Source organism: Chiloscyllium plagiosum, unplaced genomic scaffold, assembly GCF_037043375.1.
Source record: "Chiloscyllium plagiosum isolate Xiang-an unplaced genomic scaffold, Cpla_swu_hap1 HiC_scaffold_1, whole genome shotgun sequence".
Taxonomy (NCBI): domain Eukaryota; kingdom Metazoa; phylum Chordata; class Chondrichthyes; order Orectolobiformes; family Hemiscylliidae; genus Chiloscyllium; species Chiloscyllium plagiosum.
The window spans coordinates 137,062,689-137,088,969 of record NW_028270139.1 but is presented as its reverse complement, the minus strand read 5'-3'; the positions used below and the strand labels follow the sequence as shown (position 1 = coordinate 137,088,969).

Genomic DNA, 26,281 nt, shown 5'->3' with positions numbered 1-26,281 from the left:
AGAAACAAATCCGTAGTTCCTGATGGTTTTAGTGCTAAGTTACCAATTACTACATCACCATATTTCCATAACAATGTTAATTATTTACTGGAATGCAGTGCAAATGAGAAGCAATATTGAACAAATTTCTAAGTTCACCAATTCTGTGGTGCTTCTCCTGTATTCAGAAGGATTGGAAGTTCAGGCCTGTTCCTTTACATTTTCCAGTTTCCTTTCTGCCATCTTTGTATGCATCCTATCTGTTTTTGGAGTTATCAAGTTTTAATATAAATCAACCTGTTCAGAGTTGCTATGACCCACCTCTGGAGCAGTGGGACTTGAAGATGGATCTCTTGGTCCACGGGTCAGGTTATGACCACTGCATCACAAGCAGGTTTTTAAAATTATAACCAGCCTTTCAAATCTACTTTTTAAATTTGATCTTGTTTTAAATACTTGCCCCTTTTTGCACTATTTTCTCTCTAAAATGAGATACAAGTACTTATTTCATACCATTCCTATCACTACCATGTATAGATCTGTCATGGCATCCCTAATCTGACTTAATCTTGTTTTAAATTATCCTTTTTATTCTGTTTATGGTAAACTTCTCATCCTGTTCAGGTCTGATGTCATTCACTGTTTAACCTTCTTTGCTTCACATGTTCACTTCTGATTGGTTTGTCAGTTGTCAGAAGCCTTCCTCTTGGTTTTCTTTTTTCCTTCCTCTTCTCCCTCTGAAGAGCTCTAATGTTTTGGTTGCCTTATTCAGTTCCTCCATTGGCATGTGTTTTCCTGACAGTTCCTGATCTGTGTGTCTCTCCTGAAGGCATTCTTTTTTTAACTTTGCTAAAATCTTTGAATCCACTTTCTCGTACCATTTTAACATTTCCTACAACATACTATTTCGTTATTTAAAACTGCCTTTACTCTTTTAATGCTTTTAACAAAAATTAGATTTTGGTGTAAGATTTATTTTTAAGACTTCACTTCTAGGTTTTAATGAAATTTTATGTACAGCATGATCGTGGCTGATTCTGAATCTTTTTTATTTGCTATTGTCAGACACTAAACAGTCAACTGCTGATATTGGCCTTGGCAATGAAGAGCATACTTCATCCAAAGGAATGTACACTCTTGATTTTGATATGCTTGATGTGATCAACCCTTTTACTGGTGTGTCAAAAATCCTGAACTCCCCAGCAAAGAAACTAACTGGCACAGAGCCAGACTATCTAGAACGACATGCTTACATTTCATCAACTAATGATCAGACTCTGCCTAACAACATTGAACAACTGTCAAAAGCCACTCCCTGCAACAGCAATGCCAACAATGGTAGAAATGAATCAGCAGATATCCCTTTGCAGGTGGAAAATCAAAGTAACAGCATGGAACAGGATTACAGAATGCTCATGTCACCGACCTTGTTTAACTTTGAGGAGGATGGTCTTGAGAAGATCAGTCCTAGCATAAGACAGCAAAAAGTACAAGTTTCACAACTTCCCTTAAAAGAGTCTCTCAATCTTGATCATAATATTGATTTTATGACCCCATTCCAAGTGGCAGGTCCAAGTCTACCATTTCAGCAGAATCTGCCTTCTCTACTTAGAGAAGATGTTGACCTGGTGCAACCAGTGCAGTTGGAGGTTGAAGGCCAGGAACCTCCACCAAAAAAGTTGGGTGAGAGAATAGGTCTAGCTCAAAATGAAAGGGTTTGCAGCAAACCTGAGAAGCAGTCTCAGGAAGCTACAAAGCTGGATGAGAAAAATGATCCTGATGATGCCTTTGTCCCAAAGATGGAGTACAGCATTGAATGGGATAAATTGGATGACCCAAATTTTAATCCCTTCGGTGGAGGTTTTAAAATTTGTAATTCTCCCAGTCTGACAAAAGCACCAGTACCTCATTCTGATTTACCTTGTAAAAAAAATCCAGTGCAAAATTTTGAGTCGACTGCAAAGGAAATGAGTGAGGTTCTGAGGCACAGTGAAAGTTCTCCAAGTTCAGCTGAGCTACCAGTAGACAAATCTGATGGACTATCTGTAACAGATGATACAGTAGAAAATGTGGAGCTACTTGGAAAAGAAATGGAGGTGGCACAGAAGCCAATGAGCTTTGCTCAGACAATCAACAGTAATGAAGCTACTATGCCACTCAAGCAATCATCCAAAAAGTGAGTAGATAATCACTTTTGTCAACAATCACTACAGGCATTTTGTAAATGTGCTTTCTTTCACTTTCATCTCTCTTGGGTCTAGGTCACCTTTTGTTTTTGAAAGATCCAATTTTAGATGGTTGTTGACCATGCTTGCATTTACTTCCATTATTTATTACCTTGTGACCAGAATAGTTCCTGTGATTTTGATAAACTACCTACCTCCCTCCAGTCAAGGCAGTATCATAACCAAGAAAAAGGATTAGGCCTTTGCTGTTCTTTTGAGCCTTCCCTGCCTTTCAATGAATCATGTGGCTGATCTGATTATAGCGTTTTAGTCCACTACTTCACCCTGCCCCATAATCCTTGATTCCCCACTGAGTTAAAAATCTGTCCAGCTCTGCCTTTATTTAATGACCTGGTCTCTTGCTCACAGGGAAAGGAATTCCATAGGTCAACAGCCTTAAGTTCCCTCTTAAATGGGAGATACCTTTCTAAAACTGTATCAAATTCCAGATAAATTGTGCAATCTCCTTTTTAGAACTTTGCTTTTTTCAGTTTCTCTCATTTGTAGCCCCTGAAACAGCTTGACAGTCCACTGAGGACCCTTTAGTAGACCACCTGTTTGGTCAAGCCAGTTCTGTATTTCACCTTGGGAGAATTATGGCATCTGTTTTTTAGCCCCCTCAGTTGTTTTATAAATTTTATTATTTATTTTCTAAATTCCAGTGAGCAGAGGTTTAAACTTTCCTCAAAACAATCCCTTTAAATAACTAGTGTCAGGAGTCCAAAAATGTTCAAGGAGCTCTTGATCCATAGAATTGTGGCAAGACTTCATCTTTTCATAGTTAATCATTATTTCAAAAATGACAAACCTTTCCATTGGTGCTCTTTGTAATTACATAATGTACAAGAGGTTAAAATGCGGATTTAAGGACACCTCTGTACTGCAATATTTACATGTGCTTTCAAAGCAGACAAACTTATTTTTCTCAATGTTAATTTAATCTGTCAAATTTTTGCCCACTTGCTCAACCATATCCCTTTGCAGATTTTACTGTCCTTTCAACTTTCCTTCCATACTCTACCAAATTTGATCACTGCTCAGTTGGTCCCTTCTTTCAAGGGACTAACTGATTGTAAATGGTGAAGGGCTTTACCCTGAGCCTTATGGCATTTGACTCTTGCAATCTGCTAGCCTGAATGGCCAACTTATTCTGAATGTTTGTTTAGTTAGCTATTCTATTTTTGTTACCTCTAACACCATGCACTCTGCTTTTGTACAACAGCCTTTCACTTCATACAGCACTGCCTTTAATCTGTGTTTTTGGAAATCCAAAAGTGCTGGTTACCCTTTTTATCCACTCTGGTTATTGATCCTCCGTTTTGACTAATTTGCAACCCATTTCTCACTATTGGGAGATGCATATAAATGAGAATTGGGAGCAGGAGTAGCCCATTCAGATCCTTGAGTCTAGTCTGCCATTCAATAAAACCATGGTTAGTAGGAATAAGTTTTTAAATTTGCATTATTCATTATCCCATAGCCTTTCACCTTTTTGTTTTAACAAGAATCAGGCCTCTTGTTAAAAACTAAGGACTCTGCTTTCACACTGTTAGTGTTCCAAAGACTGAGCATAAATTTCACCGTTATTTAAGTGAGTGATTCCTCATTCTAGATTCTCCCATAAGAGGAAACATTCTTTTCTTCATCTATCCTGTCACCTCTGGTCTTAAACTCTGTGGATGCTAGTACAGCCTGACCACCACCCCAAACAGCACCCCACCCCCCTCCCAAATGCCCTGCCATAATCCCACCCACCCATCCCAGATCTTAGTAAATCTTTGAACTGCTTCCAATGCAGTTTTATCCATCCTTTAAGTGTGATGACTAATACTGTGCCAGATGCAGTTTCACCAATTCCTGGTAAAACTGAAGCATAACCTTGTATTCCATTCCTGTCTTGACAGATGAAAAACATTCCATTGGAATTTCTAAAGGCTTGCCGTGCCTTTTTTTGTACTAACCCTGTGCAATTCATATGTGGGAATCTCACTTCACTAATTTACTTTATTTTAGTGGCGGCTCAGTGGTTATCTCTGCCTCAGTGCCAGGGACCTGGGTTTGATTCTAGTCTCTGGTGATTGTGTGGGTGCTCCGTGCTCAGGTTTCCTCCCACAATCTAAAGATGTGCATGTTAGGTGAATTGTCCATTGCGTTCAGGAATGTGTGGGTTAGGTGCATTGGTCAGGGTAAAGGTAGCATAATAGGGTAGGGGAATGGGTCTAGGTGGGTTACCCTTTGAAGAGTCAGTGTGGATTTGTTGGGCCAAATGGCCTGTTTCCAGACTAGGGATTCTATTCTATAGTTCAATGTAGATTTTTTGATTTTGTCTAGTTTCCTGTAGCGATTTCAACACTTGCAATGACATGTCAGACTAACTAGCTTGTAGTTTCCTGATTTAACACTACTTTTTCTGAATAAAGATATATACTTGCAGCTTGATCATAGCACATTTGAGAAAATTGCAACTAACACCCCTCTGCAACTATCCTAAGACTATAGGATGCAGGCTTTCAGATTAATGCTTTTAGGTTTTAGTGCCAATATCTTTCTTAGTTTTTTTTCTTGCAAGTTCAATTCATTTTTGTTTTGGCCCTGATTTTTCTAAATCTGGCTGGTTTTATGATCTCTTTGCAGAAACATAACTATTATGGTGCAGAAGATGGCTATTTGGCCTATTGGGTTTCCACTTGCTACCCACTTCTGAAATATGCCCATTCTAGAGTATTATGCCTGAACCATGTACATTTTTCAACCACGCCTCTAATAGTCATTACACTCCACAACAACTACCAGTCACTGGACCCAACATTAACTATTTTATCTCTGTACTTTGATTTGAACTTGACTATCCAAATGCTTCAGAAACCTGAGGTGTCTATCCCTGGACTGCATTATATTTACACTCCATTGGAATTTCCATTTTATAAAGCCTTTTGATTTGAGATGTGAAGTCAATGTGTCTTTTGACTTTAGAGATTGATTTAAGCTTGCCAATTATGTCTGGGCTTAGTTGGCCAAATTTGGCCTAGCCTGTAGGTTTGCATCAATGCTCAGTTTTTTAACTGCTCTTGGAAGTAGGTATAGAATACCTTGTGTATGGATTTTAAGATAAACCCCTTTCCTTAGTGCTGAGAACTGATTTGTGGAACTTAGTTTCTTTTACAACCTCACTCAAAGACAGTTGTATTTCTAATTGGATTTGGGTTGCAAATGTACAAGAACAAACTTGAAAACGGTCAGTAAGTTTGTCATGGAATAAAATTCCTGGAGATAGATACCAAACAACTGTACTCTCATCAGATTGAAAGTTCAGGAAAGCTTCTCTAACCTCTTATTTGCTCTTGAAAGGCGACTGTTGACTTTCCAAGGTGCCCAGAGTCTGAAAATGAGTGATCAGACTTCTGCTATTAATATAAATTAAAATAAGAGGTAAGGATGTTTTTAATGAGCTGCAGAAATGATTGTATATTCTGAAGTTAGAAGCCCTTTCTAATTGCTGTTTTACCAAACTTGAGTTTAGCCTAAACAAATGCAGTGTCAGTTTAAACTATGGGGAAAGAATCAATTATCCTGATTTTTAAGATGATCAATGTTTCTGGTAGCATATGGGTTATACCTCAACTGTACTCTTGTCTGCCTTGCCTGTTTGCAAATATGAATGAATATTTTGTCTTTCACAAGGGTGGGCTTTGTTTTTGTTCCTTTGGCATTTCAGGATGTTTTTCTGCTTTTTAAAGTCCTATTCCCTAATCCTTGGATAAGTCATTGGAAACTGTCCCAGAGCAAAGATTTGTTGTGGCTGTGGCCATACTTGATGAGAATACTTTTTTGATTGGCTTTGTGCACCTGCTATTTGTTGCTTATGGTGCATTCATGTGTTTGAAGTTGCAAATAAACTATTATAATTCCTTCTTTCCATTGTTGTCATTCTAGATATGGAAGTTGTCCTTTGTCAAACCTCATTTTGCTTTGGCAGTCTATTTGAATAGATTTGACTTATCAAAAATAATTGTGCTGATCTTAATATTCGCAGAAACACTTGTAAAGTTAAACCAATGATGGAAGTCTCTGCAATTCCCTGTGAACAGGTGGGTCTGAATTTCCAAGTACTTGTTGGTCTGATAAGGATTGTCTGCAATCTAGTAGTGCTACTTGGATCACTGGGACTTCCACTATTGCTATTGGATCTGACTTGAAGGAAGGTATTCATTTGTATTTCAAGCAAATCTTGTTGGATTCCCAATATGAAGATGGGAATGCTGTAAAAGAATGTATGCTGAGTAGGCAAAATGGCCCAAACAATGGGCTGAATAGCATCCTGTACCATAACTTCGGATTAAATGTAATGGGGTTGGCCTGAAAACTGAAGGGGGGGGGGGGTGCCAATATCTTGGCGGCCAGGTTTGCTAGTGCTACAAGGGAGGATTTAAACTAGATTGGCAGGCAGGTGGGATCCTCAACAGCAGGGAGGCAAGTGTGAGGCTGGAGGGAGATACAGTAATCAGTAAAGTGAAGCAACTGGTCAGGCTGGAACATGACAGGAAGCAAGGAATGCCTGCTGGAATAAATTGTATTTATTTCAATGCAAGAAAGCTGACATGTAAGGCTGAACTCAGGGTGTGGATTGGTATGTGGGAGTGGGATCTCAGACATTAGAGTTAAGGGAGGGTTAGGACTGGCAGCTTCATGTGCCAGGGTACAGGTGCTTTAGGCAGGACAGTTAATGGAAAGGGGGGAGGTGCATTTTTGATTTAAGGTGAGTAGTAATCAGTTGAAATAATTTGAAGGGTCATCCAGTGAGGCTTTGTGGGTGGAGTGAAGAAATAAGGGGACAGTGATGTTATTAGGGTTGTACTATAGGAGACACTGCAAACTGTAGCTGCTGGAGATCAGTGTCTAATTGCAGTGCTGGAAAAGCATAGCTAGTCAGGCAGCATCTGGGGAGCAGGGGAGTAGATGTTTCAAGCATAAGCTTTTCATCAGGAATCAATGGGAATTAGAGGAGCAAATATGCAGGGAGTTTGGAGACTTGCAGAATTTTTAAACTTTCCTAATATAGCCTGGGACTGCGAACATTAAGGGCTTAGATGGGGTGGAAGTTAAGTGCGTTCAGGAAAGTTTCCTCTGGTTAGAGGGCCCTGCTTGGGAAGGGGCAAAACTAGACCTACTGTTATGAAATAGGGCAGGACAAGTGAGGTGACAGTGGAGGTGTGACTTGGGGACCAGTGACTATAGATCTACTAATTTTAAAATAGTTATGCAGAGGGACAAGACTGATCAGTTCAAGTTCTAAACTGTGGAAAGACAAATTTTGATGGAATTAGACAGGGGTTGTTTGGAGTAGTTTGTTTCCAGGCAAAAGGAATTCTGGCAAGCGGGAGGCCTTTAAAAGTGAGATAGCTAGAGTTCAACGTCTGCATGTTCCTGTGAGGGTGAAGGGCATGGATGGCAAGAGATTTTGAGTCTTTGACCAGAAAAAAGGAGAATGCATGGCTAAGGTACCAGCAGCTGGACCAAGGGAATCCCTGGAGGTATATAAGGGATACAGGAGTTTACTGAAAGAAATCAGGAGGGTGAAAAAGGGGCATGAGACCATGTTGGCTGAGAGGATTAGAGTGAATCCAAAGAGGTTTTTTAAACCTATTAAAGGAAAAAGAATAACTAGTGAGAATAGGATCCCTCAAGGACCAAAGTAGCTATGTATGTGCAGAATTTCAGCCATTAAATGAGATCCTCAATGAATATTTCTCCTGTGTTTACTATGGAGAAAGACACAAAGACTTCGGAACTTAATTTACTGGTGATATCTTGGACAGTGCATATCACAGCAGAGGAGGTGTTCAATGTATTAGAATGTACGAAAGTGGATAAGTCTCATGGTCCTGACCAGCTATAACCAAGAACACTGCAAAAGGCTAGAGAAGAAATTACAGGGGCACTGGCTGATATTTTGCATCATTAGCCACGGGTGAGGTCTGAGAAGGCTAAAAGGTAGTGAATGTTGTGCCATTATTCAAGGGCTGCTCAAAAAAATGGAACTAATACCAGTAGGCATAACATCTGTGGTAGATTAAGATTGAGAGATAAATGCATTTGGAAAGAAAGGGTTGGATTAGGAGTAATCAGCATGACTGAGTGGGAGACCATGCCCCTCAAATTTGAGTTATTTGAAGTGATCAGAAATGTTGACGAGGGTAGGGTGGTAGATGTAGTTGGTATGGATTTCAGTAAGGTCTTTAAGGTTCCAATGGTCTGCTGTGGAAGGTAAGATCACATAGAATCCAGTATGAGCTGGCAAATTGGATACACAATTGGCTTGATGGTTGGAAACAGAAGGTAATGGTTAAAGGATGCTTGTTGGACTTGTGGCTTGTGGAGTGCCTGTGACTGTTTGTCATACAAATCACTGATACAGATAACAATGTACATGTATGATTGGTAAGTTTGCAGATGACTTCAAAATAGATGATAAATTGGATAGTGAGAAAGGTTCAGAAATTGCAGCAGGACTTTATCAGCTGGGGAAGTGGACTGAGAAAGCAAATGGATTTTAATATAGATAAGTGAGGTCTTGCTTTTTGGAAAGTCAAATCAAGGTAGGCATTTCATGGTGAATGGCCTTAAGGAGTGCAGTGGAACAGAATGACATTGGAGGTCAGGTTCATAGTTCTCTGGAGTCACAGGTAAACACAACAATGAAGGCTTCTGGCACACTGGCCTTCAGTCAGGGCATTGAAAATTGAAGTTATACAGGCTGCACTTGGGTATTCAGTTTTGATCACCTTGCTGTAGGAAGGATGTTATTAAACTGCAAAGAGTGTGGAAGAAATTTACAAGGATGCTGCCTGGACTTGAAGGTCTGAGCCATAGGGAAAAGTTGAACAAGCTAGGACTTTTTTTTTGTAGGAGACTGGAAGTGGGTGTTATGGAAGTGTATAAGCTCATGAGATGCATGGATCGGGTGAATGCATTCAGCCATTTTCCACGGTAGAGGAATAGAGGGTTTAAGGTTAGAGGGGAAGGAATAAAGAATCCAGAGGACCAACATTTCTAAACATATGGAATGAGCTGCTAGCAGAAGTGGTTGAGCTGGGTATACTAAACCTTTCAAAAAGCATTTGGACAAATACATAGGTTTAGAAGGATATGGGCCAAGTGCAGGGAAATGTGGTTCATGTGGAAGGACATTGATTGATTGGCAAGGACTAGTTTGGGCCAAAGGACCATACTGTAGGACTCTGTCCTCTAACAGAAAGCAGATTCTGTAAATGACTCCAATGGACTGTACTACAGCAGGATCTAGGTGTCCTTCTGCACAAAGTCAGCATGTAGATACAAAGTGTAAGACAAATAGAATGCATGCCTTATTACAAGGGAGTTAGAGCAAAGGAAGGGCTATTGCTCCCTTGAAATGCAATGATATTACCCTTGCTGAAATCCCCATTAGTCACATCCTGGGAGAGTTACCACTAACCAGAAACTGAATTAGACTAGCCATAAATACTATCTCTGCAGCAGCAGGTCAGGGGCTAGCAGTCTTGCAGCAAGTGACAGCCTGTCCACTAACCTTGACTGAATGCAGCTCCATCAACAAGCTTAATGCCGTTCCAAGTCAAAGCATTGCAATTAGGAAGATTCAACATTTGTTCCCTTTCAGCAGTGTACCATCTACAGCATGCATTGCAGTAACATGGGCTCATTTTAAGTGTCTTCCTATCTGTAACTCCCAGATAGACAAGGCTAACAGGTGCATAGAAATGTCACTACTTGAACATACTTCCTCCAATTTCACCCTCCTTTCTGGCTCTGAACTATATCACTTCCATTCACTGTTGGAAAATCTGGGTCAAAATCTTGGAACTCCAGAACAGCTGCAGATGTCCTCACCTCCAAAGACTTCCTGTTCAAGAAGACAGCTCCCAGTTGCATTGCAGTTACAGATAGACAAAACTTTGGTTGAGCCAGTGACAGCCACCTCCTTGAATTTATTTTAGTAAGTAATTGAGTGAAGTTCACAATTGTGATCTCCAACACTGATGCACACACTCCCCACGAATCAGCCTTGGTAACCATGTGGCTACAACTGTTTCCTATGACATTTTAATACCCCACAGGAAATTATTAAATTCTCTCTTCTCTTTAAAAAGTGATCAAATTTTAAAATTGCTTAATTCTTGAATTTAAAAGACTCTAGTTGGACTACAACAGTGCCATATAATTTCATTTTGATGTTGTCATGTGTATTTTGCAGTAATGATAAAATATAGTTAAGCTTTTGTTTGCCTCCAAAGGCATAATTTTGAATAACTTGAGAAATGGGAAGCTTTGGGGGAAGACAGATATAGCTGAGTCCATCAGTGCATCATGAAGCTGTATGTGGTAGCTGAAGGTTTCCAATTATGACCTGACAAATGTATTCACTCTCTTAGGATCCCATCTCTTCACCTGAAGCTGAAAACATTGAGATGAGGCTGCCACTCAATTTTGAGCGAATAATTGCTGATGGCAGAGTACCATCAACAATGACTGATGCAGAAATACTGGATGGTATTGACTTTGGCTTCTCTGTACCAGGATCCTCTACATTCCGCAATGTTATTGAAAGTGAAACTGAAGAATTCAGGCCTGCTGACCAAAGTAAGATTGCTACCTTGTCAGTCAAGGAATATATCAAGCCTACTGTTTCCTTTTATCCAAGTCTGGCTCTTGACTTCTGCTTAAATTCTTTCACTTCAGCAGTAGTTGAACATTTTAAATCTGCAATCCAGCTGTCCAGTATTTGTTTTCTCTATTCATATCAGACTTGATTTTTACCTTCAGACCAGTGGAAGATGGTACTAACCTAAGATAGTAGCTCTAATTTGTGCATAAATATTAACATTTGTTCAGAAAACGAATGTGAAACAAGGGGAATTAAATTCTTAGTGACAAACTTCAAAACCTGTCACGTCATGGCTTAGTTTGGACTTGTAACATTATGTAGTTGGTTTTGCTTGGTTGTCATGTAATACTCCTGTGAGAAACAAAAGCTCACTCACTTCAATAATTTCAGTCCGAGACCAAAAATCTGAAACAGTGTCGTTTATTTGTACACTTGCAAGTGGGTGCAATGTCTAATGCCAGGTAAGGCAATGACAAATGCACATCAAATCCAACAAACTCTCGATTTATACAGTTTGAATCCCCATGTTTTTTTCTTATTTCATTGTTTGCCCCCATCCTCCGCTTTCGTCATTCATTTCCTTAAGACTGATGTCACAACTGCTGTTTATCCGGCCTTGTCCGTGACAAATGCCTATCTCTGGCCCCCCATAAGGTTGTTTGATGTCATCCCATCCTTTGCTTACCATTATCTACTCCCTCCATCTGTGCTGCCCCTCACAGCATCTTATCACTAAGCCCTTTTAATTGGGGTTTGTTCCTGTGTCTCTGTACAAGTGGGAGACAGATGTTTTTCCTGTTTGCCCAGACATCTACCATTGTTCTATAATCATGTCTCATGCTAACATCATTTTTTTAGCTGAATATATATATTTCCTCATTCTTGTTCTGTATCAGAATTTATAGTTGCAGAAATAACATTAATTCATCTGTATCCCACACTCCACTGCAAAGAAATAACCCTCCTTGTTTAAATATGACTGATTCAAGCCCATGCATATACTTGAGCTAGGTTCCCCCCCAAAAAGTTCTCTTTAAAATTAGAATGAATTTTATTGTCACGTACTCACATGACTACAGTCAAGTGTACAAGTCACCCCTTTTAGCTCCATCTGAGGTGAGTTTTGAGAAGATTTGTAACTGAAGTTGAGGTTCTGGGTGTAGCTTTGTTCGCTGAGCTGGAAGGTTCATTTCCAGATGTTTTGCCTCCGTATTAGGTAACATCTTCAGTGGGCCTCCAGGCAAAGCACTGCTTTCCATTTATGTTTGCATTTCTTTGGGTTGGTGATGTAATTTCTTTTTTCTTGGGGGTGGTAGATGGGGTCTAACTGTGTTTGTTGACAGAATTCTGGTTGGAATACCCTGCTTCTAGGAATTCTCATGCGTGTCTGTTTGGCTTGTCCTAAGATGGATGTGTTGTCCCAGTCAAAGTGGTGTCCTTATATGTAAGGACACTAGTGAGAGAGGGTCATGTCGTTTTGTGGCTAGTTGATGTTCATGTGGCTAGTTTTCTGCCTGTTTGTTCAATGTAGTTTGTGACCTTTGTCATTTTTTTTTTGTAAATGACATTAGCTTTGCCTGTTTATATAAGGTCTTTCAAGTTCATTAGCTGCTGTTTTAGTGTGTTGGTGGGTTTGTGGGCCACCATGATGCCTTGGTAAACAGGCAGAAAACTAGCCACCAGGACAAATGAACATCAATTAGCCACAAAACGGCGTGACCCTCTCACTAGTATCCTTAGATATGAGGAAGGACAACACATCCATCCAAGGGCAAGCCAAACAGACATGCACGATAAATCCTAGAAGCATGGCATTCCAACCAGAACTCTATCAACAAATACATTGACTTGGATCCCATCTACCACCCCCTGAGAAAAAGAAACAAAAAATGACATCACCAATCCAAAGAAATGCAAACTCATAAATAGAAAGCAGGAATTATCAGCAGTGCTTTGCGCAGAGGCCCACTGATGATACTTAGTATGGTGACAAAACGTCTGGAAATGAGCCTTCTGGCTCAGCGAGCATACATCCATCTGAGGTAGCAAGGCACCTAGCTATAGATTGGGTGGGCAGAGAAATGAGATGTTCAGCAATAAATGAAAATAAATAAATGTGATCAGGATAACAATCTTTCCAAACCAGACTATTAAGCTTCACTGAGACCAGGAGTCCCAATTACATGCTGGGGCCCAGAGTCCAAGGCCACACTGGCTTTCCTCCTGGACATCACTGGCCATGAATGGGAGGGGAAGGAGGGGTGCAGAAGAAATCGATTGAGTGGGCAAGCTCCAGCTCAGAAGTTCTAATCTATCACTTCCAACAGTCTAATACTGTTTTTATATTCATTTGTGTTGTAAATTATGAACTTAGTGGGGTTTTTGGTTGAGCAAGGATTTGTTTCAGTAGATTAGAGTATACTCCTTAAAGCACCCTTTTTTTTTTCTTTTCCACCAATTGATTTTTCTGGACAAGAATAGAGTTTCTAAAAGCCAGTTAGGCTATGTCCATTAGGTATATACATAAAGACTAAATGGAGCCATACAGTTGTTGGAACTCAATCCAGATATTGCTGCCTCATGACTCCTAAATTTTGCTTTGTGACTGACAGCTTTGTGTGTTAGTGGCTTGGAGGTTAGCATTGCCTCCAAACACCAGGGACACTGGTTCAATTCCACCTTTAGATGACTGCAAACTCCATAAAGGCATTCTCCAAGTCTGCGTGGCTTTCTTCCAGGTGCTCCAGTCTTCTCCCACAGTCCAAATATGTGCAAACTAGGTAGATTCGGCAACACGGCCAGAGATGTGCAGGTTAGGTGTGCTAACCACTGGGAAATGCAGATAGGTCTGGGTGGGATGCTCTTAAGAGGATCAGTGTGGGCTTGTAGACCAAATGGCCTGTTTCCCACTAAGTATTTTATTCCAAGCTCTGAAGATTACTCTTGCATTGTGGAATGACATCTGGTTACTGTCAATCATTCCCTTGTTCTTGTCTTCCCTGGGAAATCTTTGCCTTCTCCCGTTGCAAGTCCCATCTGACTGTTGTGCTGGCTGCCATCAACATTTACAACAAAAGTGAAGTACTCTGAGTAAAATTTAACTCCAAAGGTACTGGAGTTATTGTCTAGGTCTGGCAGCATCAGGGATTTTAGGTCCATGTTTTTTCTGACTTATAATGACATGAGAATCACTTTGTAGGTAACAGGGCAGGCTTTTTCCTCCTCTAACTGGAATAATTGTTCTTGTTTCATAACTGTCCAGAGCTTTTTGGCCAAACAGATGGCTGCCTTTGTTCAGGTATGAAAAGTGGCATTAGTGATTCAGTTGTGCAAATCTGTGGCATAAAAACATGTCACTGGAGAATCTTGGCAAAGCTGACAGCATCTGTGTAGAGAAGCAAGTTGGCATTTGGGTCCAATGATTCTTATGTACAGTCCCATTGGGCATCAGTTCTGAACTGTCACCAAGAACTCTGCTTTCTCCCCATAGATGCTGCCAGGCCTGGTGAGTTCCACCAGCATTTTGTTTTTGTTTGCTCATCTCTTGGAGAATTTGTGGTTCTGCTATAATGTGACAACTGTTCCTCTGCAACTTCACACTATGGAAAACTACTATATAGAAAATTGCATTGTGGAAGATCATTACTGAACAGTAATTGCAATTTTCTATTAGAAAATTCATGTTATCCAAACAATGTCCACATTGTTTATAGCCAATTCATACTAATGAAATAGGTGTTATAGCAGAATGACTTTCTTTCGGCTGCTTCAGGGAGTGGTTTGGAAATTACAGCAAATTAAACAGAAAATCATCCATTGATCTCGAGGTAAAACCAAATGAGGATTTGAAATGAACATCTTTGTTACTAGTCGAGAGCACAAGTAGATACTGAACAAAAAATTATAATGCAGATTTAACATGCCCAATTTGAAGTGAGAATTAGACAAGTCAAGAAACGGTGGACCACAGGCTTTGTTGTGAATAGTTTGGAAATAGGCTTTTCAAACATTTGGCTCAAAGCTCTTTCCATTTTAATTATTGCATTTTTTTTTGTCTGTCAGCACATAGTTAACTTCTCTGTGCTTGTGCATTCCTCCTGTGTCCATTTTGATTTGATCTAGAGCAAAAATCTCCAGCTGATTCGTTGAAGCCCATCTTCTGATAGTAGCTGGTCCTCTCATGTTGTAGTTTGCTTTGATTCAAATGCCTTAAAGGGAATCCATTTTAGTTAACCTAATATTAGTGATGCAAATTTAATAATGACTTAGATTTGCTGAGGGGTTAAGGAATGGTAACTGTTACCTAGATATTCGTGTCCCAGCATGGAAATTAATCTTTTTGGATATGAGACAAGCAATCTTTTATTTGGATAAATACATAGTTGGATGACAAATGAAAAGGCTTCATGCACTCTCTACAAATATTTTGAAGTCGAGACTTGAAATTTGTAGCATGTGTCTACATAGTAGGTGTGAATCTTTTAAGCTTGTGTTGAAGAGTTGGGCATGAATGTTTGTTGGTTATTTAAGAATGGAGACTTTTTTGATTGGCAAGTCAAACAATTAGTGTTTATCTACTCTGGTGGTTCCACAAGATCACTTCCTTCACAGTACCTGCAGTTTGAGAAACTTGGTTGGCTATTTCAGTTGATTGGATCAACAATCATACATGAATTGGCTTCTATGATAGCCTGACACCATGTTTTTGGTTTGACTAATATATGCACTGAACTTAAATTCTCCATGTATGGTAATGATTGAATTTGTATCTTCAGCTGTTTTAATTTTTTGTTTACAGTTCCAGCTTTTAATGATCCTATAGAAATTGATTACCTGGAGCAGTTTGGCCACTCTTCAGTAAGTATGGAAACTTACTTAGTAATTTATTGTGACCTGTTTGTTTTCATTAATTTCAAATGTTGGAATTCACTAATTACTGAGTAATAGAGATACAGCATGAAAACAGACCCTTTGGTCCAACTTTCTATGCTGAGCACATATCCTAAATTAATCTAGTCCCATTTGCCAGCATTTGGCCCATATATCTCTAATCCCTTCCTGTTCATATACCAATCCAGATGCCTTTTTAAATGCTGTAATTGTACTAGCCTCCTCCACTTCCTGTGGCAGCTCATTTCATACTCTCCGGGGGAAAAAGTTGCCCCTTAGATACCTTTTTAAATCTTTTCTCACTTGCGTTAAACCAGTGCCCTCTAGTTTTGGACCTGGACTATTTACCCTATCCATGCCCTTCATGATTTTATAAACCTCTAAGGTCACCCCTCAGCATCTGATGCTATAGGGAAAATAGATCATAGACCAATACAGCGCAGAACAGGCCCTTCGGCCCTCAATGTCGTGCCGACCTGTGAACCATTATAAGTTTGTCCCCTACACTATCCCATCATCTATGTGCTTATCCAAGGATTGTTTAAATCTCCCTAATGTGGCCGAGTTAACTACATTGGCAGGCAGGGCATTCCATGCCCTTACCACTGAGTAAAGAACCTGCCTCTGACATCTGTTTTGAATCTATCACCCCTCAATTTGTAGTTATATCCCCTCATACAAGTTGATGTCGTCATCCTAGGAAAAAGACTTTCACTGTCTACCCTATCTAATCTTGTATGTCTCTCTCAAATCCCCTCTTAGCCTTCTTTCCAATGAGAACAGTCCCAAGTGCCTCAGCCTTTCCTTGTAAGACTTTCCCTCCAGACCAGGCAACATCCTAGTAAATCTCCTCTGTACACTTTCCAATGCTTCCACATCCTTCCTGTAATGAGGCGACCAGAACTGTACACAATATTCCAAGTGCAGCCGCATTAGCGCTTTATATTGTTGCAGCATGACATTACGGCTGGGGAACCCAATCCCTCTACCAATGAAACCTAACACCGTATGCCTCAACAGCACTATCAACCTGGGTGACAGCTTTCAGGGATCAATGTACATGGACTCCAAGATCCCTCTGCACATCCACACTACCAAGAACCTTTCCATTGACCCAGTACTCTCCCCTTCCTGTTATTCTTCCCAAAGTGTATCACCTCACATTTAGCTGCATTGAACTCCATTTGCCACCCCTCAGCCCATTTCTGCAGTTTATCTAAGTCTCCCTGCAAACTGTAACATTCTTCCAAACTGTCCACTACTCTGACATTTACTAATCCATCCACCTATGCCTGCGTCTAAGTCATTTATAAAAATGACAAAGCAGTGGTCCCAAAACAGATCCTTGTGGCACACTGCTAGCAACTGCACTCCAGGCTAAATATTTTCCATCAACCACCACTTGCTGCCTTACAGAAAGCCAGTTTCTAATCCAAACTGCTAAATCACCCTCAATTCCATGCCTCTGCATTTTCTCCAGCAGCTTACCATGTGGAACTTATCAAAGGCTTTACTGAAGTCCATGTATACCACGTCAACTGCCCTACCCTCATCTATGTGCTTGGTCATCTTCTCAAAAAGCTCAATAAGGTTTGAGACACTACCTGCCCTTGATGAAACCATGTTGACTATCTGAAATCAAATTGTTGCTTGCTAGATGATTATAAATCCTATCTCTTATACTTCTTTCCTACAACAGAAGTAAGGCTCACCGGTCTATAATTTCCTGGGTCATCTCTACTGTCTTTCTTGAGCAAGGGCACAATATTTGCAATCCTCCTGTCCTGGTACTAAACCTGTAGACAATGACTACTCAAATATCAAAGCCAAAGGCTCTGCTATCTCCTCCCTCGCTTCCCAGAGAATCCTCTGATAAATCTTATCCAGCCCAGGGGACTTATCAATTCTAGGAGTGAAAGTAGATAACACCTGTTCGTAACTAACCTCGTTCCTTTCTAGTCTAATATCTCGTACCTCAGTCTTCTCCTGAACAATATCCTCCTTTTCCTGAGTGAAAACAGATGGGAAATGTTCATTTAGCACTTCTCTGATCTCCACAGGGTCCACACTTAACTTCCCACTTCCATCTTTGGCCCTAATCTTACCCTAGTCATCCTTCTATTCCTCACATACCTATAGAAAGCTTTAGGGTTCTCTTTTATTCTACTTGCTAAAGACTGCTCATGTCCCTGCCTTGCTCCTCTTAATTCCCTCTTTTAATCCCTTCTAAGCTAACCTAACTCTCAGTCACCTCATCTCAATGTCACAAGCCTCCCTCTTCCGCTTAACCAGAATTTCTTTAGTAAACCATGGTTCCCTTACTTTATTGCTTCCTCCCTGCTTGACAGGAACATACCTATCAAGGACACAATATCTGTTCCTTAAACCAGGTCCACGTTTTGATTATTTCCCCATCCCCTGCATTCTGTTACCCCAATCTATCCCATTCATTATTAAGTACCAGATCCAGTGTGGCCTCCCCTCTTGTCAGCCCTTCGATATACTGTGTGAGAAAACCGTCCTCAAATTTTGAGAAGATTTGTAGCTCGGGTGCTCGTTGTGGTTCTGTTCGCCAAGCTGGGAATTGTGTTGCAGACGTTTCGTCCCCTGTCTAGGTGACATCCTCAGTGCTTGGGAGCCTCCTGTGAAGCACTTCTGTGATGTTTCCTCCGGCATTTATAGTGGTTTGTCTTTGCTGCTTCCGGTTGCCAGTTCCAGCTGTCTGTTGCAGTGGTTGGAGGGTTCCTAGGCAGAAGATGAGGTGCTCTTCCTCCAGCCGTCTTGTTGCTACAGCTGTCTTGTTGCTATGGTCTGGCAATGGAGTCCAAGGACCTGCATGTCCTTGGTGGAGTGGGAGGGGGAGTTGAAGCGTTGAGCCACGGGGTGGTTGGGTTGGTTGGTCCAGGTGTCCGAGGTGTTCTCTGACACGTTCTGCAAGTAGGTGGCCTCTCTCCGCTACACCCGATGTGGCCTCTATATTGGGGAGACAGGCTGCCTAGGAACCCTCCAACCACAAGGGATGAACTCAGATTTCTCCAGTTTCCTCATTTCCCCTCCCCCCACCTTGTCTCAGTCCCAATCCTTGAATTCAGCACCGCCTTCCTAACCTGCAATCTTCTTCCTGACCTCTCTGCCCCCACCCCCACCCCCACTCTGGCCTATTACCCTCACCTTGAGCCCTTCCACCTATTTCATTTCCAACACCCCCTCCCCCAAGTCCCTCCTCCCTACCTTTTATCTTAGCCTGCTTGGCACACTTGCCTCATTCCTGAAGGGCTCATGCCCGATAGGTCGATTCTCCGCTCCTTGGATGCTGCCTGACCTGCGCTTTTCCAGCAACACATTTTCAGCTTTGAATTTGCAGTAAGACTGTTTGTTCTAATGTTTGCATTACAGCTTCTGTTCTGAGTCTAGAGGTGGGTGAGCCCATGGGTGTGCTGTTGATTAGTTCATATATCTGGTTGTTGAATGTGAAGTGTGTTGTGAGGCACAGGTCCAGTAGTTTGAGTATGCCGTCTTTGTTGATAGACCATAGAGCAGGCTGTCACAATAGGACAGAACAGGACCACACACTGCAAAAAAAGCACTAAAAGAAAAATGGCCAAACTAACCCACAACAGAGAGGACACCACAACACATAACTGGGTTAGAAACCTCTCCCACAGACAGCTCAGACACTGAAAGAACACTACTGGTCAAGGGACTCAACTACAACCACAGGGATGCCAAGACAGCAGACTTCCTAGCAGCACTAGAATGCACACTCAGGAACAATGGGCTGACAGAAGAGACAACAGTGAGACAAAGTATCGTACCTCTGATAACAAGGAAAAGACAAAAACAACCTCAACACCAAGGAGAGGGAGGCACTAAAATCACTAAGAAATGATAAGAACATAATCATACTACCAGCAGACAAAGGCAGAATGACAGTCATCCTAGACAGAGCAGAGTACATCTAAAAAGTGCAACTACTTGCAGATACCAACACCTACCAAAAGAGGGAGTTTGATCCCACCCCACAGCTCACCAATAGGATAAACAACAGAGGAACCTACAAAAAAAGGACAGATAACCCAGGTTTGATCTACAAAGAATGAAACCTGAAAGCAACAACACCCCCAGATTCTATGGACTACCTAATGTGCACAAACCTGCCATCCCACTCATACCAATAGTATCACTACCAGGGACACCATCGCACAAACTAGCTAAAGAACTACAGCAGAAACTGAAACACCTGATCAGCGGATCCAGACACTCTATACAGTCAACACAGGAATTCTTGGACATCATCAGAAATATACACATAGACAAGGAAGAAACTATGGTCTCATTCAATGTAATGGCACTGTTCACCTCTATCAACAAAACCCTCGCCAGAGAAACACTAGCCAACCTGCTGGACACACAGAACAGACAACAGGATGGTGAACCTATCAACAAAGACGGCACACTCAAACTACTGGAGCTGTGCCTCAACACACTTCATATTCAACAACCAAATATATGAACAAATCAACGGCACACCCATGGGCTCCCCCATCTCGGGACTCATAGCAGAAGCTGTAATGCAAAGATTAGAACAAACAGTCTTATTGCAAATTCAACCCAAACTCTGGGTCCGATATGTGGATGACACCTTTGTAATCATTAAAAACACAGAAATAAAGAACACACTCCAGATCATCAACGCCACACTCAGGAATCCGATTCACTGGAGAGGAAGAAAAGGACAACCAACTCCCATTCCTAGACGTGATGGTACAGAGAACACCTAATGGAGAATTCACCACAAAGGTACACAGGAAAGCCACACAGACCAAGTCCTGAACTACGAAAGCAACCACCCCAACACACAAAAGACGTTGCATCAAGACACTGTCCAAAAAGGCCACAACACACTGCAGTACACCAGAACTGCGAAAAGAGGAAGAGGAACACCTCTACAAGGTATTCGCCAAAAACTGATACCCGCGCAATTTCATCAACAGATGCCTAAGGGAAAGACCACGGAAAGAGGACATGCCGCAATCCAAAGGACTAGCCACACTAACATCAAAAACATTTCTGAACTGACAGCCAGAATACTGCAATCACTAGGGCTCATAACAGCACACAAACCAACAGCCACTCTCAGACAACAACTCACCAGGAGGAAGGACCTGATACCCAGCATGAGCAAAACCAATGTAGTGTACAAAATCCCATGCAAGGACTGCACAAAACACTACATAGGACAAACAGGAAGACAGCTAATGATCCGCATCCATGAACACCAACTAGCCACGAAACGACACGACCAGCTATCCTTAGTAGCCACACATGCAGATGACAAGCAACATGTCGACTGGGGACAACACTACTATTATAGGACAAGCCAAACAGAGAACAGCCAGGGAATTCCTAGAGGCATGGCACTCATCCACCGATTCAATCAATAAGCACATCGACCTGGACCCAATATACCGACCACTGCAGCAGACAGCTGGAACTGACAACCAGAAGCAACAGAGACAAACCACTATAAATACCGGAGGAAACATCACAGAAGCGCTTCACAGGAGGCTCCCAAGCACTCAGGATGTCACCGAGACAGGGGATGAAACGTCTGCAACACAAATTCCAAGCTCAGCGAACAGAACCACAACAAGGAAACCCTCCTGTACTCATTGGACAAAAACTGATCCATCCCTGAAGAAGGGCTTATACCCGAAACGTCGATTCTCCTGCTCCTTTGATGCTGCCTGACCTGCTGCGCTTTTCCAGCAACACATTTTTCAGCTCAAAACTGATCCATCCAACATACTAGAGTTATAGCATTTCCAGTCAATGTTGGGGAAGATAGGTCCCTCATAATGACCGCCTGTTCCTTTCATTCCTATACAATTGTTTTCCCAATCCTCTCCTCCACCTCCCTGGAAACTTTGTGGGAGCCTATTTTTAAACTCCCAGCAGTCTGACCCCTCCTTGTTTCTAACCTCAGTCCATACCACCTCAGTAGATGAGTCCTCATCAAAAGTTCTTTCAGCCACCGTCGACACACTTCAAGCCAGCTTACTGTCTGCTGCTCATTCCTATGACCATGAAATCCTGTCCGTCCTCCTCACATTCATCCGCCTGTGCACTGCAACTGCACCACAGTTTCCCACCCCCCCGCTGAGCTAGTTTAAACCCACCTGAATAGCAGTAGCAAATTTCCCACCCAGGATATTAGTACCCCTCTGTTTGTAGAGCTCTCTCCTTCTCTAGAATGAGCCCCAATTATCCATATACCTGAAATACTCCTTCCTGCACCATTCCTGCAGCCACATGTTCAGCTGATATCTCTCCCTAATCCTCATCTTGCTATTACATGGCATGGGTAACAAACCAATGAACTTTGTTCTAGCTCTCAGCTTCCACCCTAGCTCCCTGAAATCTTGCCTTCCATCCCTATCCCTCTTTCTACCTATGTTGTTGGTACCTATGTATACCACAACTTGGGGCTGGTCACCCTCTCCCTTCAGGTCCTCTAAGACATCACCTGAGACCTCACTGACCCTGGCACTTGGGAGGCAACACACCAACCATAAGTTACGTTCGCTCCCAACAAACCTGCTATCTGACCCTGAGTCCCCAATGACTCTCCTCCTTTTCCCCCTTCCCTACTGTGCTAGAGACCTGCAACCCAATGCATGCACCCCCCCCCCCCCCCCCCCTCCAAAACAGTATACTTGTTTTTCAAAAGAATGGCCACAGGGGATCTCTGCACTAAATTTTTTTTCCCCCTTCTAACAGTTACCCAGCTTTCTTCGTGCCTTCTACTTTCCTGTAACTTGTCTATCACTGGCTCTGCCTCCCGAATGATTCGAAGTTCATCCAGCTCTTGCTCCAGTTCCCTAACATGCTCTTGGAGCAAGAGTTGGGTGCACCTCCTGCAGATGTACTTGGATGGGACATTAATGGTGTCCCTCACCACAAACATCATGCAGGAGGGACATTCCTGTCCCTGCACTGCCATCCCTGCTAGTCCCCTTTCTTTGAAAGTAAAGCTTACCTTCCACAAGGACCATTTCCTTCACCAATCATTGGTTCATGCCACCAATTCCCTAGGTAACTATTGATACAAATATCTCGGCAAGTAAACTTAAGCAGTAAGCCAACATAATTCATTCCATGTTGGATAATAGTATAGCCAAGTGTCTTAGGTTAACAACTGCTTGTGTTAAAAATAACTTGTATACTGTATTGCTTCAGTTTAAATTTTTCATTGACTACTGGATTGTACCTCTAATTCTCGTTCAGTGAAGCATTTATTTACTACTCCTGATGCTCACTTCAATTGATGCTTTGCCTCAGTTAAGCCTGTTATTTTTACTTGTGCCCACACATGGGAAGAGATGAATGTGTGAAATTGGTACGATGATTGCTAATGCATAATTTACCAAGTAATAATGTTGGCAAGTCCCTATAATTTGTCTTCAACCCTGGGCTTCCTGTATGGATAAGTTTGCATTGTCTTGTGTTTGGCTCTTTTCAGGATGCTACTAACACAAATTGCAATCTTGGAATTTAAAATTTCATCCATTCTCATTTTCTTTCCACTTACCGATTATCTATCTAATATCCCCAAATAAAAGATTGTAATTTGGTTTTAACAGTCTACTTGCCTGTTATTGAACCAGTCTAACTCTAGTAAAGTGCCATACTACTCTGGAATTGCAGCATTGCCCCAAGTGCGCTGGGTGGCAGTGAATTTGAGATCTTATCTTGTCATGTACGATAGGTTTAGTGAGAATGCAAGCTAATATTTTCATAACATGCAAACATATAGTTTTAAAGCAATTTTAAATACTGAACTTAATGTAGTTTTCTATTTTCAGTTCCATGCCTCTGCTTTAAGAAAACAATCTCTCTACCTAAAGTTTGATCCTCTTTTAAGAGAGAGTCCTGTTCGGCACATTGAGTCCAATCCTGTTTTGACTAATGGAACAACTAATGGGTAAATCAGTTATTTAACTTGTGAAATCTTTTTATGTAGCCAACAGGCACCTGAACCAATAGAATTGTACTTCTATAATTGTATTCTTATGTAATATTTTTAAAGAATTTAGTCTTGGCTTTGAATTCTGTTGAAACTTAAATGGGAGAAAATAAGCTTATCAGATTTGTTTTTTAAATTTAATTTTGATTGACTGACTTTCTGTAGCATGCAGTGTCTCTCCATGATAAAATAAGTCATGCAGCATGGAAAAAACCTTCTTTTTTTTCCTTTGGGACCAACTCATCCAAGTGTTTTCTAAACTGAACTAGTCTCTGGCCCATACACCTCGAACCTTTTTTCCTAATTCATGTATCTATCCAATATTTTTTAAACCATACCTGAATCTACCATTTCCTTAGTGGTTCATTCCACATGCAAATCACCTTCTGTAGGAAAGTTACCCCTCAAGTCCCTTTTTTTAAACCTTTTTCCTCTATTAAAGGATATGATGCCTAATTTGAACTCTTCTTCTTTCTTCCCCCCCCCCCCCCCCCCCCCGGGTGAAGACCTTGGTTCTTCACCTTATCTATGCCCCTGAGATGTAATAAAACTCAAGGTTGCCCTTCAGCCTCCTATGTGCCAGCAAAAAAGTCCCAGCCCCTCCTTATAGCTTAAAATGCAATAGGCCCAGCTACAGTCTTTTCTGGACCTTCTCCAATTTAATAATATCCTTCCCATAGCAGCATGACCGAACTGTACAGAATACTCCAAAAGTGCCCTCCACAATGTCCTCTTCAGTCACAACACTGCTCAGACCATTGAGTACAGGAGTTAGGACAATGAAGGGATGGCTGAGGTAAATATGGTGGGGAAAGCAATAGGTCAATGTAGGTGGGGGCTGATGGAGGGTGGAGTGGATAGGTGGGAAGAAAAATGGGCATGTTCAAGAGGGTGGTGCTAAATTGGAAGGTTGGATCTGGGAGGAGGGAAGATGAAACTGGTGAAGTCTGCATTGATATGGTGATTGGAGTGCCCCAAGGCAAAAGATGATGCATTCTTCCTCCAGTTGTCAGGTGGCTTGGATTTGGCAGTGGGTGAGTTCCAGGACTTGTGTTCTTGAAGAGCTGCTCCTAGAAGGAATAATTTCACTTCAGGATATCCCAGCTAGTCTCCTATTTCAAGGACTGCAATTTCTCCTCCATATGATCATCAATGCTCAAGTGCATCTCCACTTCCCACACATCTGTCATTGAAATCCACCCCTCCAACTCCAACAAGGATTGAATCCCCTGGCCCTCGGTCACTAATCTCTGAATGCAGTGCATTATCTTCCATTTCCACCACCAGAGATATTTATGCTGCGCCCTCCCCCCCCCCCTCTCCCAAAATCCCTATCTGCATTCTGCAGAGACCATTGCCTCTACGATTCCCTCGTTAGGTCCACATCCACCCACCTTCCACTCTCGGCACCTTCCCTTGCTGTCACAAGAGGTGTAACACCTATGTCCACACCTATCCTCACACCTCCATCCCCCCAAGGCCCCAATGGATGCTTCCACATTCAGCACAGGTTTTCCTGTATGTCCAAGCATCACCTCTGTGTCTGTGTCTCAACGTGGTCTCTGTACACTGGGGGTACAGAGTGTCATTTGATGTCCAGTTGTAAACTCATTAACGTTTAGTCTCCGTAGATGAGAGCAACCTAAAAATATAAGTATTACTTGCTCCTTACTTTTACTTTAGGTTTTTTACTTGCAGGGAGGACAAGTGACAATCCTAAATATTCAAAGTAGTCTCTACTAGAAGGAGTGAGTGTGCATAGTCATTTGCTAATGTACTATGCCTTGATATTGAAGTTGTTACTTCCTCTAATATACCTGGTTCTGAATGTAGGATCTAAGTATCTAGGAATGAGATGCTTAAATTTATAGAATCACAAAACTAAACATTTTTTCAACATTTTTTCTAAAACCACTTTGTCTTCTGCAGTTCAAGCATTGTGAATCTTGAAACCAGACCTAGTCGTCATACTGAAAGTTCAGAAGAAATGGTTGTAAGTTATTTCTTGCAACAAAACATTGTAATTTTAATATCCAAGCTCCTTGTTTCATAACTGCAGGTTTTGTTAAACAATTATGCAAACATCTCTGGTCTAACATCTTGATCTAATGTTCTGAATCTGCTTTTTAAAAACATCTTAGGTTATTAATGCTTTGGTCCCTGTGCCATCCTCTATCAATCCAGTATCTGAGTTCCCATCAGTTACTCATCCCACTGAGGATGCCATTATTGAAGTGCTCAAATACAGCCAAAAAGACATGGATGCTGCAATTCTGGCTGTCAAGGAAGAGGTAAGTAGGAGATTCTGGTTTTTTTTATTATACAAGATTTAAGTTTTTGCAGGTTTCATCTTCACACTACTATTTCAGTTGCTAAACAGTACAACCTTTAGTGAAAAGTCAGTCTTGCATTCAGCAGGATGCCACTTCAATAAAATGTGTAACACTTACACAAGGCCAAATATGTTGATTGGGCAGCAAATTGATTCTGGATTAAACT

General features: G+C 41.4%; 1 protein-coding gene across 2 annotated transcripts in view; it reads left to right on the top strand.

The window, feature by feature from the left end:
• LOC122560086 (transforming acidic coiled-coil-containing protein 3) overlaps positions 1 to 26,281 on the top strand; it is a 53,723-nt gene that overhangs the window by 12,662 nt on the left and 14,780 nt on the right. For both annotated transcript variants that reach the window (XM_043710347.2, XM_043710519.2), the window contains exons 5-11: positions 1,045 to 2,155; positions 6,238 to 6,292; positions 10,634 to 10,841; positions 15,665 to 15,723; positions 23,622 to 23,740; positions 25,712 to 25,775; positions 25,924 to 26,073. In XM_043710347.2, the coding sequence (XP_043566282.1) occupies positions 1,045 to 2,155; positions 6,238 to 6,292; positions 10,634 to 10,841; positions 15,665 to 15,723; positions 23,622 to 23,740; positions 25,712 to 25,775; positions 25,924 to 26,073 (1,766 nt within the window). The remainder of the gene's footprint in view (positions 1 to 1,044; positions 2,156 to 6,237; positions 6,293 to 10,633; positions 10,842 to 15,664; positions 15,724 to 23,621; positions 23,741 to 25,711; positions 25,776 to 25,923; positions 26,074 to 26,281) is intronic.